Source organism: Squalius cephalus (genome assembly GCF_949319135.1).
Source record: "Squalius cephalus genome assembly, chromosome: 2".
NCBI lineage: Eukaryota > Metazoa > Chordata > Actinopteri > Cypriniformes > Leuciscidae > Squalius > Squalius cephalus.
The window spans coordinates 44,535,544-44,555,976 of record NC_137123.1 but is presented as its reverse complement, the minus strand read 5'-3'; the positions used below and the strand labels follow the sequence as shown (position 1 = coordinate 44,555,976).

The following is a 20,433-nucleotide window of genomic DNA, read 5'->3' as shown; positions in this document are numbered from 1 at the left end:
GACAGTGTCATGCCCGCAGAACTATTGTTTTCTTTTATCCCGCCGAGCTTGAAGCTCCCTTCGCCGCTGGTTCCGTCCAGCTCAAAGCCCTCTTCACAGCTGGTCCTGCCCAGCTCAAAGCCCTCTTCGCTGCTGGTTCCGCCCAGCTCAGAGCCCTCTTCGCCGCTGGTTCCGCCCCACTCAAAGCCCTCTTCGCCGCTGGTTCCGCCCAGCTCAAAGCCCAGCTCAAAGCCCTCTTCATCGCTGGTCCTGTCCAGCTCAACGCCCTCTTCACCGCTGGTCCTGTCCAGCTCAACGCCCTCTTCACCGCTGGTCCCGTCCAGCACAGAGCCTTCGCCGCTGGTCCCGTCCAGCACAGAGCCTTCGCCGCTGGTCCCGTCCAGCACAGAGCCTTCACCGCTGGTCCCGTCCAGCACAGAGCCTTCACCGCTGGTCCCGTCCAGCACAGAGCCTTCACCGCTGGTCCCGTCCAGCACAGAGCCCTCTTCATCGCTGGTCCCGTCCAGCCCAGAGCCGCCTTCGCCGCTGGTCTCGTCCAGTCCTGAACTGCCTTCATCGCCTGTTTCATCCAGCCCTGACAGGCCTTCGCCGCTGGACTCATCCTACCCGGAGCCTAAGCCCGTTAACCTCCCCAAGAAAATTTTGGGGGGGGCAATAAGTCCTCTGGGGGGACCGTGGAGGCCCTGCCGAGACAGTTCCCTGTGCAACCTAGTCCTTCTGGGACGCCGCTTCAGCCTGCTCCGCCATGGCCGCCCGAAGGGTCTTCATCGCCATGGCTGCCCGAAGGGTCTTCACCGCCATGGCCGCCTCCTCATCCTGCTTCGCCATGGCCACCTCCTCAGCCTGCACCGCCATGGTCTCCTCCTCGTCCTGCTCCGCCGTGGTTGGCAATACCAGCCTGGAGTCTCCTGTCTGTCGTCTTCCCGTCCACCCTCTGTTCACAGACTCCAGGATGCCCACCCCCCCCTCCCGTGTTCTGCTTTCTACGGCGCGGTTCGCGCCTAGCGGGAGGGGGGAGTAATGTCACATTCACCACCTTCACCGTCTGTCTTCTCTGCACTACATTCCCCAGGATCCACTTTGGCGCACCTGCACTCACTCTCCCCTGATTAATTATCATCATCACCTGTACCTCGTCATCTCACCCCTTTATATTCAGCACTCACCCTTCAGTCATCGTCTGGTCTCATTGATTCATGACACACAGACCCTCTACATTACCTACCTGCATACTCCCCGTCGATCCCAATCTTCAGCCTGTCTTCATTCCGTCTTCAGAGAAACTTCATCATCTTCATCTGCAAGAGAGATAGACTTGGTTATCATTCAGTTAAGCTTCATCTGATTATCTACTTCCTGTCTACTCACCTTTCACGCTGTATCTGATCCATTCTGCTATTAAAATATCAAACTTACCATCTTGTCTGCTTCGTGTGTGCAAACCTGACAGATAGGTCATGTTAATATACATTACATGTTACAATACATTATTTAATGCTAACAAATTAAATCTAATTGTAAAGTGTTACCAAAAAGTTAATAATTTTCCACATTTTACATGTACATATTAATGTGGTTTCATGCTTGACTTCACATGTTAATGTTTTATTACAATAGTTCATAACACTGTAAAAGTACACACAAACCACACACAGCTAATTAGTATTGCACAGTACTTATGTAAATACACTTCCTTTGTAATGCGTAAAGTGTGGTCATACATTTAAAGCTGCAGTCCGTAGCTTTTTTAGTTTAAAAATTATCCAAAATATATTTGAGCAAGTACATAACCAGCCAGTGTTCAAAACTATATGCTTACCTTAGCTCGATTCAAAATGGTAAGCTTGTAATAATGTATTTAATTCCAGTGTTACTGGTGGATTTCCGTGGGAAATTTGAGCATGTCCTTGCGTCATTACGTCACATCTGTACACATAAAGAAGGTGTCTCGGCTAGTAGGCTATGTTGCGTGTGAGCATGTTGGAGGTGGAGATTTATAGCCTTTTCTCGCAGCACTTGATATAATTAAACTTGTCAATTTGATGGCGGATCCAGAAAGGTTCAAACGACAATCACCAGTGACAACTGGAGATTCACCCGTTGTAAAACGTGAAAGACTTCGGAGAAAAAAAGAGACTGCAGCCGGCCCATGCGAAAGCAAGGATAAATATCGGGAGGGCATTAAATGTAGTCACGCAATGCTGATGTTGTTAACATTAACAATTTGAGAACAAAGTATAATTTGCACGGTTTGACATGATCTGACAAGCGAGCGTTAGATTTAATCAGCGCGATTTACTGCAATGCTTTTTTCCCCTTAACATTAGTTGGTCAGAACAAAAGTGGATGTTACTTACTTGTTCAGACGACATTTACCGGTGAAAATTCTTATGTTGGTCATACATCCAAAAAGTAGAATCTGTGATTGCGAATGACAGTATCCACACCACCAGCGCGGTGATTGACAGCCACACATTCTCCTCAAAACATTGCCGAGGCACAACGCACGTAAAGTTGATAATTCCGCGAATAACTGCAATTGCAGATTTCGAACAGAGATGGCGACAAAGAGGAAAAACTGCGGTCTGCAGCTTTAAATAGAAGCCTTCTGATGAAACAGTACTGAATAATTTGGTTAGACAATCTTGTATAAAATGCTTTTGGCATTAAAGCAAAAAGTTGATCATTGTTTGTTCATGTGATAACAGATATTTTGGTTAAGTATATATGCTTTGGGTCCCACTTTATATGAAGTTTATATTCATATATAATACTTAATATACTGTAATACTTAATATATAATACTTTATATTAAGTGTCTTTAATTTCAATGTACTAAAATTTTAATTATTAATTTGACACAAAGCACTTATTGTGTACATACATGTTTTTACATTGTATTTATGATACAAAAAATACCTGCATATAATAACAGTAGCAGCAAAACTGTTTTGCAATACAACATGAACACATAAGTACATTGTGCATAACAGTTATTTTTATTTTTATTTTTATTATGTAAGTACATAGTGGTTAAAGTGTGAATCTTTATTGCCAAAACCAGGATCAGGGGGATTTTTCTTATTAAATATAGCTGTATTGTAATTGTGTGTTTTGTTGTTTTTGTGATTATAGCTCTAGACAAGCTGAGCACACAGCATCTGTACCACCCAACACAGGTGGAGATCGTGCAGTCCAATGTGGTGTTTGACATTAGCAGTCTGATGCTGTATGGGACTCAGGCAGTACCTGTGAGGTTGAAGATACTGCTGGACCGTCTGTTCAGCGTCCTCAAACAAGAAGAGGTTCTGCACATCCTCCATGGCCTGGGCTGGACCCTGAGAGACTATGTTAGAGGCTACATACTACAGGTAAATTAAAACGTAAAAGACAAATCAACATACAAAGATGTATGTAGCATTAAGTAGATAACATACTTGAGGTCATTTAAAAATGAACACACAATCACTCAGAAACATTATTAACAAAAAAAATAAATAAATAAAAAAACATGGTAAATATTTTTACAGATATAAGAAAGAAAAGAAGATATAAGAAAACTGTCATGACCACAGCCAATAATAGACTATAGAACCACCATGATGCTTTCCCTCCCTCTTGCTCCTTTAATTGGAATCAGACACTTTTTTTAATCAAAGGTACAGGGCTTTTGGGTTCAAAACAAAACCAAAGTGTTCCTGTATGAATTAGTTAAGAGCAACTGAACATGTGCTTGTGGTTAGCCTTGTGTGTCTGATGCCAATAGCAGAGCGAGGTGGATGGCTTTGGTTTGGAGACCATGCCTAAGTGGAACAGCATGCTGAGCTTGAAGGCGGTTTTGAGGCCTTGTATGAGGAAATGGCTTCTGTGAGTAAATCTCTCCCTCTCGCACACTTTTTCTCTCATCATTTGACTGGAAGGCAATGTGGAACAACAGTTTTTTACAGTTGTACAGTTATTTGTTGTGTCCGTTTGTGTTACTCATTGCTCTACCCCTGACGACTTATCGGAAAATCATTCAGACATTAAATATGACATAGCAACATACTGACCACTACAAATAATAATAATAATAATAATAATAATAATAATAATAATATTTTTTGGTGGTTTTGCAGTCAAGTAAATTCACTCAGTTGTTGTGTTTATTTCTTAATATTGTTACAGATCTTAGATAGTTGGTATAAAACTTCAGGCATTCAGGCTCTTAGCATTGATATTAGTATCAGTTTTGAAAATAATTAAATTTGTATATGATACTGCTCTGATATAATTATAGTTCAGTAAGTATTGACTATATAGTCTGTAAAAGATAACTGAATTGATAGCTATCAAATCATGGCATCCACCCCATATATCTTAACGAATAACTGAAAATGTTTAGTAAAGTAAACAGAGAAATATATTCAGCTTCCAGATAAATTTTGCACTTCTCCTTGCTTCGTCAAGCATCTGTTCTTCTTTACAAACTGCAGGTAAGAGTTATAAATCAGGACTGACAAAGAAAAAAGAACTCAACACTTCAACACTGGCAACCTCTCTCTCTCTCTCTCTCTCTCTCTCTCTCTCTCTCTCTCTCTCTCTCTCTCTCTCTCTCTCTCTCTCTCTCTCTCTCTGTTGTTTTCTTGTTATTTACCTGATAGCTCTCTTCTCGACCTCATCTGTCTGTCAGTCTAGAGAGAGAGTGTTGAGCACTGTTAATCAGAGCCTTGGCACATGATGTCACAACCCACGAAAGGTGCCAGCAAGAGCATGTGCGCAAGAATCTTAATTCTAAACTCATACATATTTTATGCAAAAAAGACAAGAAAGAAAAAACAAACAAAAATGGCATTCCAAAATGCACAAATACAGATCAGTCTTATTAATAACCTCATATGGCATTTGTCTGTTCCTATTCCTATTAATGCAGTTAATTAATACTATTAATCAACGAGCTAATGCAAAATCAATTATGCATCATTTTTTCTAATTGCAAAAGTTAAAATTAACATTGTTTAATGTGAGCCACACTATTTCAGAGTAGTCGTAGTATTTAAAATATAATTTTTAATTATGACATAATAGTCTTATGCTTTGTCAATACCTACTCTACAAATTTACCAAATAAATTAATACTGAATAAACACAAATATTATTTCAAAACAAACAAAACACACTTATTCAACAGATCTGATAGAAACATAAATAAGTTGAATCTAATAAAAGCACAATGGACACAATTATTATTATTATTATTATTATTATTATTATTATTATTATTATTATTATTTATAAAATACAAATGTAAAAAAAATAAAAAATGCCTGTAAACATAGAAGTTTTAATCTACTTTATTAAGTATTTATATGATTTATATGATTAAGTATTTTCAAAAACAACAGTCACAATTATAGTATGAATTGTAGCTCAAATATAGCCATTGATGCACGAGGTCCGCTATAGTGGACAGATGATTAATCAGAATTTTCTCCCAATCTAAAATCAATACTTGGGAAATTTAACTGTGATATGACTCATTAAATATTGCTACAATCTTTTTTTTTTTTTTTTTTAACCTGTAAGAGTCTCCTAGGATAGAAGGAATGGATGGATATTCCCGAGCAACTTGGCATTTCTGACTGGCTGTCGGCCATCTTGGTTTGGAGGGGGACAGAAATTGACAACGGCTTGTCACTTGGTGGCAATGTATAGGATGATGCATTAGGGTCCACTGTAGAGGGTGATGTGCAACTATGCTATAAAAACCTATGCAAATTCAAGAAAATGCTTTTTTATTAGCTGTCCACTGTAGTGATCTCTATTTATGAAAGGGTTAAAATGCAGTAAGGAATACTGTGGGGTATTGGAAAGTGGCATAATAATTATTTGGAAGTCAATAAGTGTTTATTGTGTAATATTGTCTTGATAAATGTTAATTATAAGTAAAATTGATAACTACAATAAATAAATACAACAACATTTTACATTTGTTCACCCTAGAAGTCTGCATAGGCATTAAACTGAAGACTGAACCCGGCCCATACCCGAGATCGTTTAACCCGACCCGAACGGTACAGTTACATTTTAAGCCCTAACCCGACTCAAACCTCAACCTGAGAGGACTGCTTCTTTATGTGTGCTTGGTAAGCCAAGGTGATGGGATCCACTATCCAGTGGGCCATCCTCTGCTTGGAGACAGCCTTCCCCTTCTGCTGGCCTCCGAAACAGACAAAGAGCTGGTCTGAGGTCCTGAAGCTTTGTGTCCGTTCTATGTACACTCTGAGTGCTCGGACGGGACAAAGCAAAGCTTGGGCTGGGTCTGCCTCCACCGGGGGCAGCTCTTGCAGTTTCACCACCTGGTCCCTGAAAGGAGTGGTGGGAACCTTGGGCACATATCCAGGCCAGGGTCTCAATACCACGTTGGTGTCACCCGGCCCGAATTCCAGGCACGATTCGTCGACCGAAAATGCTTGCAGGTCCCCTACCCTCTTGATGGAGGCCAATGACAGCAGAAGCAAAGTCTTCATAGTTAGAAATTTTAAATTCAAGATTTTAATTAGCAATGTAAGTTTATATACACCTCATACCATACTCATACTCATACATATTCTATTATATTTTATCAGTTTGTACCATTTATACATAGAGGTGTTGCTTTTTCCAGAGAATGTGAAAAGCAATGATAAAAGGCTGTTTTTTTTTTTTTTTAGATTAATATGAATATGATGATCAATAGAGAATAGTTTGGAGTATACTCGCAAATGGAAGTAGAAGAGCATGCACATGTGCATGTTTGAGAGTGTGCTGGCTGCCAAAGTCTTGCCTGCTGGCTTCACATGCTCCTTTGTTCTTTTGCTTTTATTCTGATCTGTTGTCCGACTCTTGACTGCTGATAACTATGTGCTCTTCTTGGGCCCTTCAGAAAAGAGCTTATATGCGTGTGTGAGGGGGTGCATCTTTCTAGACATCTCCTTGTAGGATGTGGGGTGATGTGTGAAAAATGGACGAGAGACCTAGGAGTGCCAGCACACTCTAGTCCCTTGCCAGCACCCTCTCCTCTCCCTCATCCTCTCCCAGCTGTAAGATGTAATGTAAGTTGGAACACCAGCCTGACAGAAATGGAGACCAGATGCCTGTATTTCTCCACTGTCACTTGGCTGCTCCCCAACAGATGGAATTCTGATCAGTCTGGGCTGTCTCTTGTTCTTTTTGGAAAAAGGAGTGAGGAGGAGGAGTAGAGAAAGTGGAGGAAGGGGCCATGGCAGCCAACTTGTGGATTTGCCCCAGGCTAAGCGACATTCACAGTAATGTTCTTGTCCTTGTAGAACATTCAGCTTCCGCTGGCTTCCTGTAGCTCTTTTATGAGAAGCAGTTTCTCTGACTCTGACTTAGATTCCAGGAGAGTCAGATGGAACTGCTAAGCTAAGCGAACTCCTTCCTTGCCCCGTCCTCTTCTCTCCACTTTTCCTTCAGCACTGAAACCCCCTACAGCATTCATTTACCCAGCCTTCCCCTTTTTTCCCTCAGGGACAGACCAGGGTGTCCACACACTGAGCCTATTTTATTCAAATAAACCTGACATCTGGGTGCAGTATGCTTGGCCCATCTTGCATAGCGCACAGGAATTTGTAGGTGGCACAACCCATCGTGCTTCAGTGAGGCACAATATGCTCCCTTCCTGATACATTTAATGAAGGATGTCCTCTAGCCAAAAGACATGATTTGATTAAGAGAGGAGGTAACAGACCCCAGAAAGCAGCAACCACAGGCTGCCTGACAGTCATTACACAGACAAAAACACATCACACAGTAGCCCTTCAGTGCCATAAACGCATTTTGCTCAAGAATATGTGCTGAAAAGAAACATTGGAAACTCATGTACTGTGAAAAATATTACTGAATAAACGTGCAATTAAATTGGGGGGGGGGGGGGGGGGGGGGGTCTTAGCAAAAGTAAAAACAATTATGTACGTATATATAGTTTTTTACAGAATTTTCTATGATAAAAGTTAATTTAAAAGTGAATCAGAGTGCGTATTTTCAACTCTCTTCAAATACAGAAGTATCACCAGTCTTCCATTACGATCAGCAATTCATTTTATCCCTTTGATGCGGGTTTAGATAGCACAATAATACATAAAAAAATAATAATTAGTATTTCATTTAAAAAATATTATACATTACTGGTATCTCGTTAACTGTGCTAGTGATGCCAAATTTGCATAGAATTCACAAAGAATGAGATGAACCCCAACCGTCTGTGTTCTGAGAAGTACAGTCAGTACTTCAGTATTTTTAGACAGTTTAATTCAAACCTCTCAGTCTCACTCGTTTTTTTCTTGCGCTACACTTTACCTCACTCTACCTCTAATCACTCCTGAGAAACTTCCATTTTAGGTAGTCTAGCATTGTTCAGAAATTTTGGAATTGATCCTTAACCAAACCTTTTATGCACCGCATACCTCCTGACACCCCCCTCCCCAGTTCGTGCTATGACCCATCCCTTTACCTCCATCTCCTCCTCAGACTCCCACCGTCATCTAACCTGGTCTTTGTTATCGCTGGCTAATGCCTCGTCCACTGGCTGTGTGGAGCCACAGTGTTTCTGAAGGTGGAATTCTTGCATATGGTTATGATTTCAGTACGTCAAGCTGGATTTAAGTTTTTAAGGCATATGCTTTGCTCAGGGCTAGCCAAGTCAGCTTCAGGCACATCAAAGGTTCGCTGCACTGAATCAAGGTGATTTCACCAACCCGATCTCCCCTTCAACCCCTGCCTGAAGCATCTTCCCACCCAGCCAAACATGTGGCCAGCTGCAGCAGAACTCACAAATCAGTTATCCCAATCGTCTTTACTTTTCTTTAGTCTAATGACACCTTTACTAACACACTGCATATCTTTCATTTTTGTGTCTATACTTTCTATCAAACCAGTCTTTTGAGAACTATATTCTGAGTTTAGAAAGCTAATCTAAAAGTGTAGTTTTCAGTTACTCATAATTTAAAGAAGTTAAATTATAGTCAAGCAACATTTTCTAAAAGGAAGTTAAGATACACTACTCGATTCCAAGAAAACAAAAAAAAGATAACTACATTGAAGCAATGAAAGGGACAATATCTTTTTAAAATATGTATTTATCCAATCATTTTATTTATATATTTATTTGCAGTTAGAACAGTATTTATCAGGTACTAGATAAAGCATAACGATTATGACAGCATTAAACATTAAACTTACACTAAAAACTAATAAAAAATAAATAAAATTATGACACCTAGTGAAGACACTAATGAAAAAAAAAACCGGTAACACTTTATTTTACGGTGCCCTTGATACAGAGTAATTACTTAATTAGGTACTTAGTAATAGACGTTGTAATAACATGTAACAAAATGTACTTAACATGTAACTAAGTTATGGAACAGCCTGTACTTACAGATTGTAATTACACACATGTAATAGCCAGCTACTGTTACACATGTGTAACAAGCCGAGTTGGATACGGTTTATAGATACACATGAAGTACACTTAAGTACATTCTTGATACACTTTATTTTACGTAGCTCATCCCTGTGTAATATTATGTAATTACAATGTAATTAGGAAACTACTGCATGCTTTTAAGCTGTGAACTAGTGAGTAAAATCAAACTAAGGCAGAAAAAGATAAGGTATGTATACACAAAGTACACTTAAGTACATTCTTGATACACTTTATTTTACGTAGCTTATCCCTGTGTAATATTGTGTAATTACAATGTAATTAGGAAACTACTGCATGCTTTTAAGCTCTGAACTAGTGAGTAAAATCAAACTAAGGCAGAGATGGATAAGGTATGTATACACAAAGTACACTTAAGTACATTCTTGATACACTTTATTTTACGTAGCTCATCCCTGTGTAATATTTTGTAATTGCAATGTAATTAAGAAGCTACTGCATGCATTTAAGCTGTGAACTAGTGGGTTAATTCAGATGGATAACATATGTAGATACACAGGAAGTGCACTTAAGTACAATCTTGATACACTTTATTTAATGTTACATACAAGTAATGCTACAGAACATACACATTTACCATGTGTAACTGCAGACCTTAGTAGCCTAACATATTTAAGTACTTGTTGTTACATTGTGTTATACTAAGTACTTTCTTACATAATTACAGTGTACCAAGTCCGTAACACGTATGTAACAGACTCGGCTTGTTACACATGTGTAACAGTAGCTGCCTATTACATGTGCGTAATTACAATCTGTAAGTACAGGCTGTTCCATAACTTAGTTACATGTTAAGTACATTTTGTTACATGTTATTACAACGTCTATTACTAAGTACCTAATTAAGTAATTACTCTGTATCAAGGGCACCGTAAAATAAAGTGTTACCAAAAAACCTAGTCTGTGAATTTGCATTTGAATCACTCTGTTGTAAAGATGCTTGCCCAAACACTGACAAAAACATTTAGCGTTTCATCATCCTGCAAAGTTATTAGATGGATAAGGAGTATGTTGCTAGTGTTTTGAAAGCAGCTGCTCTACTGTAACACTGCTACGAAATGTAGCTAAGTTGATAGCATTGCTGCTTTTAGGTAGGTGCTCCCTAACACTTTTAAGAGAGCTAAAATGTTTACGTTCTTATCGCAATTAAGTTGATTTCAGCTTTCTGACATTTTTGCTACCTTTAATCGCTATTATCACTATGGTTCCAGGTTGTTTGTAATTGAGAACAAAAACAGATGAGGGGATGTTTTTGAAGTTTGGAGGGTTACATGCAGGTTACAATGTACAAGGGAATTTGGAAGTAATGCTTCTTATATTGGATATGCTCACAGCTCCTTTCTGCCTTATCCATAATAGTTTGCATAAGTCCATGGTGATTCAGGGAGACTATTGGAAACAGGAAGCAGAAATAACTATTCAGAGGATCAGAGGAGAAACAGCGCCTTATGCTGCGTTCACACCAAACGCGAAAATGCGTCAAAATTCGCGCCTGCCGCGTCTAGTTATACGCGTGACCACTTTGTGTGCATTCGCGCGTCAAGAGCGAAATTGACGCGCGTAAAATCAAAAGTTTGAAGCGAAATTTACGCGCGTCACGCGCGTCAAAGGCGAAGTCCGGGGGCGAAAGTTTCGAAAGCTGTTGGCGGCCATCTTTTTTAGATGTTTATCGAGCATTAGCATTAGCATTAATCGAGAGAGTCACCGCTCTTATATGCTCTGAAGAGCAGAAACAGCTGCGTAGGGGACATCGTCGCTGTACTCGGGTCCACCAAAACCTCCGGAGGGTTTCAGGAGTTTCACAATTTGCTCCAGGAGGTAGGTTTGGTGGACCTAACGGTGAGGACGCTGACGAGGACAGCGTAGGCCATATAAAGCCTCGGCCTCGAGTGGTCTCTGCATGACGAGCCCGCGCTGTACAGTCCGGTGCGAGGTACACCCTCTCCCGCACCTAATCTGTCATTTATTTTTGTTTTGATAATAAATGGAGCCAGCCTCCAAAAGTGAAACCTGTCCTGTGATTTTTTTGAAAAGTTTTTATACACTTAATTGTGTTTGGTGTCTTTACATTAGATTAATAAAGTTTCATATGCTAATCTAGAATAGATATGGAATAAATAGCATTCAATACAAATGAGTAGGCTATCTCTCATATTGAAATCGAGTTTTTATGTGAAAGATTTGCTTTGTTGTGCATTTTAGTCATATTACTAAATAATTTATTGAGGCCAAACATAAAATAACATTAAACTGTCAGTTCACCACGTGACAGTAGCAAGCAGGCAGGCTCCTGATTGGTTAACGCGGCGCGAATTGACGCAGAAGTTCAGATTTTTCAACTCAGGCGGCAGACGCGAATTCGCGTCAAACGCGTGATGCACAAAAAGCACAATTCGCGCTTGACGCGCGAAACGCGCCAGACGCTCAATTCGCGTCATTCGCGCGAACTAGACGCGCGAATGAGGCGAATTCGCGTCTACCGCGCCGCGCTAAACGCCTCATTCGCGCCGCAAGACCTCCAGACGCGCGTAAACGCGTCTTACCATTGACTTAACATTGAAATCACTCGCGCCAGACGTATTTTCGCGTTTGGTGTGAACGCAGCATGACATTTGCTCCACTCTGGGAAACAGAAAACTGTAGAGATCAGAGCTCTAAATGTGCTAACAGTGTGAAATTCAATTCAATTTAATTTTAGCAACAGATACACTTGCATCAAAGCAGAAATAGAGTGTGATGACCCTCACCTTAATTTGACCATAGATGACAAAATCTATCTATCTATCTATCTATCTATCTATCTATCTATCTATCTATCTATCTATCTACTGTATCTACTGTATCTATCTATCTATCTATCTATCTATATATATATATATAAATATATATAGGTTTAGTTGGTCGAAACTGTTTTGAGGTTAATTGATCTAATAAAACTTTATACATTCTGTAAAAGTTCTTGCTTCCGTAAAAGTAGGGGGACATCTTACCCCAGTAGTCATTATTACAGTGCTTGTGTGTAAATACAGCTCTAAATAAGTTTGTGTTTTTAGTTTGTATCTTTAATGAGGTTTATGTACAAGAACATGTGTGGTCAGTTCAGGCATTTCCCTGCAGAGCACTGGTCCCTAGCACCGTCACATAGTCAAGTTTTGGATCTGGCCTTCATTAGTAAGCCCTGAGTCTGAGCAGTGCCTGCTGGACCCCTGTCATTGATTCTCTATGGCAGCGAGAGCAGTGAGCTCATTCAGGTCACGTCATGGTCCCCTCTTCTCTGAGGAGCAGCATTTCATATCATGTCACTGACAGCTGCATCTCTCTCCCCCTTCACCTAACACACCATCTCTTTTTTTTTTTTTTTTTGCTTTTATACATCACAGCCCTATTCGTTCACTAGTTATGTTACCCCTTTGAAGTACCACACATAGGCCTACCAATCATATGAACAGGCAAAGGTTGTCTGTCTCTATACCCCTGTATTTTGCTTCAATGAAGTGCAGTTCTGTGTCATCAGTTTTTTTTTTTGTGTGTGTGTTCTGGTTCTCCACAATGCACACAGAGCCCTTTTTATCAATGATGACAACACAATATTTAAGTCAAAGTGCAAAGGGCCCTTCTTAAATTCTGGCTGATAAAGATAAATGATTTTCAGAGTCTGCTGACAGTAAATCCACTCAATGAAAGTGATGTCAAAGGAGCAAACTCCATGGTTTGTGCATCTCCAACCTTGGGGGACCCTTTCTGCAACCATCAACCATGTATCATCAATACAGAGCTCAAGCTATCACAATAAAGTGTTTTTATCTATAGCTCCACCACTCTCACTGAAAGGCTTTGTATTTGAAATGAGACACTCTAGGCTGAACAAGTGCATTAATGTGTTTGTGGCATACTTCTGGTTACAGTAAAGTATGGTTGACTTCCCTGCAGGGAAGCATTTTATGATGTCACTTGTTGTTAGATGCTAAAACATGAAGTCAATATCAATGGCAGAGTGCCGTAAATGACCATCTAAGTTTGGTGGCAGCATGACATTAGCAACAGGAAAGTAGGACATTTCCATGTATTTTTGCTTAACAGTTTCAAAGCCTTGAAACTAATAAAACAGGTTTGTCATAGTCATTGGTCTGTTAAGCTGCACAGAGTATCAGAGTACCTTTCTTTTTTGTTTCTCTTTATTTCTTCAAAGATAAATGGAAATTGTGCCACCTACCTGTAATATATGAACATTTGTCTGTTATCATTTACTCACTCTCAAATTGTGTAACAGAATTTCCCTTTTTGGGTGAACTTTCTTTTAAAAAGCCTTTACCAAATTTAACGGTTTCAATTAAACTGATGAAAGACTGGTCAGAACTTGCCAAACCCATAAGAGCAGCTGCTGTGGTGCTTTCTTTCATCTGTAAATGATGAAGATCTTTTTAGGATAAATTGTCTATTAAATAAAACCAAGATGAAAATTAACTGTAAAGTGATTTTTGTATGAACCACAAGTAAAATTTTCCTTTGTAGATTTACTTACATTTTTGTAAGATTAAATTCTGGGAGAAATTGTTATATAATAACATTTTTGTGGACTTGCAGTGTGTCCAGGCTTGATTTGCATGTTGATGCATTTTAAAGATATAAATGTATATCTGTATCTGAATATTCGGTCTTGGTGTGAATAGGCAGCATCCACATTATCTCCTAGCTTATGTCGGTGGGATCTGAGTCTGAAGGTGATATTCACTACTGTTTAAAGGAGAGTAAAAGATGATTAATTAGCATTTCAGATTTTGTTTAATCCTCAGTTTTCTTTTTCTTTTTGTTCAGAAATGTTGTCCCCTCACAAAAATCGAACCTTTAATTGAAGTAAAATAGTTAAAAAAAAAAAAGAAAAAAGAAAAATCTCATCATAAAACTTATTTTTTTCTGCACCACTTCATTTAAAAGTTTGTGCAACCTCCCTTTTCCAAGATAACAGCTCTGGATCATCTCCTATCATGTGTAATAAGGTTTATGAACATATGGCAAGAGATCTAAAACCATTCCTCCATACGGAATCTCTCCAGATCGTTCAGTTTCAGAGGTCGATGCTCATGCAGTCTTTTCTTCAGCTCCTCTCACAGGTTTTGCTATGTACTATGTACAGTACCTTCATAAACCTTGTTTATTTTGAGATGTGCTTTGGGTAATTTTCATGCTGGAAGATCCAACCATGACCCAGTTTAAGGTTCCTGACAGGGTTAGTTGGGTGTTGATTTAATATCTGCTGGTACTTGATGGAGTTTATGATACTGTGTATTCTAACAACTGTAAGAAGTGTGTATTCTAACAGCTGTTTATTTCAGTGTCTTTGAAATAAAATTAGCCCCACAGCATTAAAGATCCATCTTGCTTGGGATCTAAGGGGACTTGCTTAACCAGCAGAGAGTAGGTGTTGTGTTAAAGCTAGAAACTTGGATTTAAAGTGTATATAGGGAATATGACCATCACTTAACAAGTGCTTTTAAATTTGCTGACATATTAGAAGTGCTCTATTTTCATAGCGTGAAAAAATAACTGCTTTACATGAAAATGTGATATGTAAAATCATTGTACATAACAGACAGACTTATCATAATCGAAAGGTCTCAACTAGCAGAATACAAGCATATTTGTTTCAGTTAGTGACCAAACTGACGCACATGTATACACATGATGCTTTTGCACCAAATTTTTGTTTGTTACTTAAGACAGTTGTCTTACAAATGTTTCCTTTTTTCAAAATGTTCCAATATTGTTTCATTAAAGTTCATAATTATTCTAAATGTTACTTCTTTAACAACAGTTGCACAAAATACCCATGTGGTTCTGATTTATTTTCATGAATAAAAAAATAAAATAAAAATAACGTTTCAAAAGCGTTTTTCGATTTTACGAAATCAATTTTTCCAGTGCATTTTTACCTTTACAAATACCTTTATAAAATAAATAATGCTTTAAATAAATTTTGAAAAAAGTTAAATAGAGAAATATGCAATGATGGTAAAAACGAAGTGATGCTTTTAAATATTAAGTTAAAACCGCCAGTAGGTGGTGAGTCATCGAGTCATTCATTCAGTAACGAAGCAAGTGGCTGTTATGAATTAATCATTGAATCATTGACTCTAATGATTCGTTTACAAACACTGCTGTGTGCTGCAGTTCTGCTGTGGCTTTCGTTGGAGCTATTATTTTGTTGTAAAAAAAACAACAACAAAAAAAACAAAAAACAAATGAACACTTCACACAGGGTATGTCTTTGTATCGAAGAGAGTTTGAATCTTTTATCAATCTCCATGCACAGCCTGTGTCTTGTTCTTCATGCTAGTAGCCTAAGTGCTAAATCCCTACTTTTACAAAGGTAACGTAGCCTACATTGTCGAGAACGGCAGTAGGCTATAGCGCGATTTGCCGAGGCAGAAATCTGCACGAGACCTATCATATAGCCTACACGCAAAAGATGAGGTAATTTGATCCGATGTCATGTATTTACAGCATTTTGCCTGATAGACATGCATGCTCAGTTTAAATCTTATTTTAAGGTGAGGTAGAATTAAATGAACAGCAAAATTCAGCATTTTGTTCCCGTAGCCTACCCCCTTCTGTCACCTCACGTAGCCTACCCCAGTTTGAGAACCACTGCCTAGTTACATATCTTTGTAAAGCGACCTTGGGCTTTGGAAAGGTGCTATATAAATAAAATTATTATTATTATTATTATTAACCACCCAAACACAATTTAGCACAAACTGCATGATACCAGTGCTCTGTGAAAAAAGCCATATTACAAGGCTGAGGCATTCTTACACAAAAACAAACATGGAAAGCAAAACAAGGTTAGCATGACGGCTTCCAGCTAGCCAGGCAGATAGTCCCCTGTCTGATAGAGATGGGCGGGCGCGCGCGCAGCTTGTGGGGCGCTAAAAGAATGGCCCATACAGTGTTGCCAACTATTTTCAAAGGAAATTAGCTAATGCCTCCCCTAAAAGTCGCTAGATGATGTTATACATTAATTAGCATATTTGTGACGCCATCGCGGCATACTTGCGTTCTGCCTGCCTAATGTTTTTTCTCATTAAAATCATGCTCACATACTGTATTTTAATATAACATAATATAATATAGCCGAATGTCCAGTAAAGTTGTTCTCATTTACTATATATTTTTTTGTCAAACAATAGAATGAGTAGCTATTGAATGACTATTTTTTGTGTAAAATTATCTGAATTGAGAGAGTTCGGGAACTGGGTGAACTAAAGCACTGTGATAGTGAGTATTACAAGTGATAAGCACAAGAAAAGAAAGGAAAATAAAATTGTCAAACTAACTTTAAATATAAAACAAAAAATAAGTGATAAGTCCGTGGAAACAACACTGCTCATTCACGACTGTTAGGGGCTAAAGGGGTCTGAAAAGTCGCTAAAAATAGCGACAAAGGCGCTAAGTTGGCAACACTGGGCCCATAGCTGACTAGACTTGAGCTCGCTGATTGGCTACAGTTTATGTCAAATATTTATATCTTAAATAAGCAATTGGCTAAGCTTCTCCACAGACCCGACTCTCTGGGTCTATTACTCCAGCGCCCTAGCGCCTTCTATTGGCCAGCCACCCCTGCAGTCCAGCATCAGACAACAACAGCGCAGCATAATATTGACACCAAACGGGTGTAGATGCCTGATTAGGCAGAAAATGATCCCAGATGTTCCAACATCATACTGGTTCTATCACCTGCAGACGCGTAATAATCTTCGGAAACACTACCATTTTTCCGTTCACGCTCCACTTCATCTGCCAGTGAATTTAACGCTGGTATCAGCTCTGCCACCGCCATGTTTCATTCCAACACCTCAAAACACGTAACACATAGCATATGTTTACCTGTTGCCGAGCCCTGCCTTCACGCAGTGATTGACAGTGCGGATCGGCTCGGAATGCATTTTCAATTTGCACATTGAATTTTGCTACATTCATTGCGGGACATTTAATGAAAATGCAATCTTAAATGTGAGTGTAAATGCAATTAAGAAAAATAACATTTAAATAATCATTTTGCTACAGTTTTTGCTTGAACATGTTAGACATATCATTTCTGTAATACATTTTCATTTTAATTTTGCTACTTACAAAGCGTTAAAATTAGTATTCAATTTACATATTAAAACTAGTGTATGAAATAGCAAATGTAAATTACATAATTGATTTTTCATTTTGGACCAACGTTGCACAAATGTAATGGAAAATTTAAATACAGGAATGCATTGCCATTTTACATATTGCATTATCATTTTGCATATTACATCTCAAATTGAATATTGCTACCCATAAGCTTCCACAGAGTCCTTCAGTGTCTGTCATTATGCTGTCTTGCTATCTGCTAATACGGAGTAAGTGCAGTAATCATTGATCATTTTTCACACGAAAATATGTACTGCTATTTAGAACACAATTCAGGCTAAGTAGGCTATCATACGCCAAGCAATCCTCGCTCAATGCCCTGGTGATAAAAATGTAAGAGTTAACTTAAAAGCTTAGTTATGCCAACAGTTAATCAGTTACTATTAATAAAGGATTAGTTTACTTTCAAAAACAATTTTGCTGATAATTTACTCACCCCGATGTCATCCAAGATATCCATATCTTTCTTCCTTCAGTCGAAAAGAAATTAAGGTTTTTGAGGAAATCATTCCAGGATTTTTCTACACAGAATGGACTTTAATGGCAACCAACTATTCCAATGTTCAAAGAAGGTTCAAAGAAGGTTCAAATGTCCGTCTCAATGCAGCTTCAAAGTCTCTACACGATCCCAGTCAAGAAATAAGGGTCTTATCTAGCGAAACGATCTGTCATTTTCCAAAAAAAAAAAAAAATTATATATATATACTTTTTAACCACAAATGCCCGTCTTGTACCATCTCTGAGATGTGTCACGTATTACATCATCATGTTGGAAAGGTCATGAAAATTTTTTTTATTTTTATTTTTTTAGAAAATGACAGATCGTTTCGCTAAATAAGACCCTTGTTTCTCAACTGGTATCGTGTAGAGACTTTGAGACGGCTACATTGAGACGGACATTTGAATCTTCAAACCGTTGGTTGCCATTGAAGTCCATTATATGGAGAAAAATCCTGGAATGTTTTCCTCAAAAACTTTTTTTCTTTTTGACTGAAGAAAGAAAGACATGGATATCTTGGATGACATCGGGGTGAGTCAATTATCAGCAATTTTTTTTTTTTTTGAAAGTGAACTAATCCTTTAAGTGAGGAGGCAAATTGGAATCAATTCATTCAGATTTGCAGGATGAATGTGCAAAATGAGCTGTGAAGCACAATACTCAATGATTATTCCTCTCTCTCTTTTTTTCTGTTTCTCTACCTCACTGTTTGTAGTAGATGATTATGCCTCCATTATGGGCTGCCTCAGCATGGTGCTTGGTTGATTGTTAGAGTATCATTTGGAAGGCTACAGGCAGTGTAATGCTCTGCTGCTCATGAGGGCTATAGGCCTGTGCAAACAGTGGACTTACGCAAAAAAAAAAAAAAAAACCCCAAAGTGCCTCATTGCTCAAGAATGAAAGGTTACTGTGGTATTAAGCCTGTTAAATACTGACCAAGAAAGGAAATACTTATGATACTTATACAAAATGTAGTTTTGATTGTGAGGAGCATGGTTGTAATCTTGTTTATCAAAACCTGATGGTACTATAAATGGATGCTTACCTCACACCTGTAAAATTTCCTCCTCCTTCTTTGACGTTTTATGGCGGTTGGCAAAACAGCTTTTGTTGCATATTCCGCCACCATCTGGGATGGAGTATGGAGCATTGATCTTGAAGGGAAATTAAATAATAATAATAATAATAATAATAATAACAACAACAACAACAAAACCTTTACATGTTCATATTCAATCTTAAATCCTGTTTATTAACTTTCTTAGATGTAAATAGTATGTTGAACACTCTTGCATCTTTGGTTAACAAATTCTTCAATGAAAACTGATTAACTCTTATAATTCTAAGTGCTTATAAGTTGTAGTCTTTCATTATCATATCCTTTAAACTTTATTTAAACATGCTTGACATAAGAATTCATGTTTCCAATTATGGCTGGGTATAAAAACAATAACAATTTTATGGGTATATAAACAATTTTCCTCAATACAATTAACAAAAGTTTGATAAATGTTACAAAACAGCGCTACTCATTTGAATTGGTCTCAATCACGTGACCACTAAACAGTGCTGTGAGATCCAGTAAGAAGTGCTTGAATTCAGCAAAGAACATGAATGTTTCTGTAATTTAAGCTAGTTTAAACCAGATGAAACAGCGCTGAGATTCTCAACAGCACTTACAAACACGAGAAACATTGTGTCATGAATGATGCAGGCATTTCAATCTACAAATCACCTTTTTTTTTTTACCATGAATAACACTAACTGGCCATTCCACATTGTACTGCCCGCAGGGAAAACTCCCAGTGCTCCAGATTTTCAGTCCACCCCTGATGGCTATGGTTTTAAATGTATGTCTGTTTCCTTTGTAGGTATTATTAGGGCCCGAGCACCGATGGTGTGAGGACCCTCTTGGAATTGCTCTGTTTAGTAGGGCCCAAGCCCTGAAAGGGCGAAGGCCCTATTGTTTTCGTTAGGATTATTTGTTATTATTAGGGCCCAAGCCCTGAAAGGGCGAAGGCCCTATTGTTTTCGGTAGGATTATTATTATTAGGGCCCAAGCCCTGAAAGGGCGAAGGCCCTATTGTTTTCGTTAGGATTATTAGGGCCCAAGCCCTGAAAGGGCGAAGGCCCTATTGTTTTCGGTAGGATTATTAGGGCCCAAGCCCTGAAAGGGCGAAGGCCCTATTGTTTCCGGTAGGATTATTATTAGGGCCCAAGCCCTGAAAGGGCGAAGGCCCTATTGTTTTCGGTAGGATTATTATTATTA

At 38.7% G+C, this 20,433-nt stretch overlaps 1 protein-coding gene across 5 annotated transcripts in view; it reads left to right on the top strand.

The window, feature by feature from the left end:
* The window catches only part of bnc2 (basonuclin zinc finger protein 2), a gene marked incomplete at its 3' end in the record, with an annotated part of 304,130 nt that overhangs the window by 174,534 nt on the left and 109,163 nt on the right, over positions 1 to 20,433 (top strand). For all 5 annotated transcript variants that reach the window (XM_079863507.1, XM_079863505.1, XM_079863508.1 and 2 more), the window contains one exon: positions 3,136 to 3,371. In XM_079863507.1, coding sequence (XP_079719633.1) covers positions 3,136 to 3,371 — 236 coding nt within the window. The remainder of the gene's footprint in view (positions 1 to 3,135; positions 3,372 to 20,433) is intronic.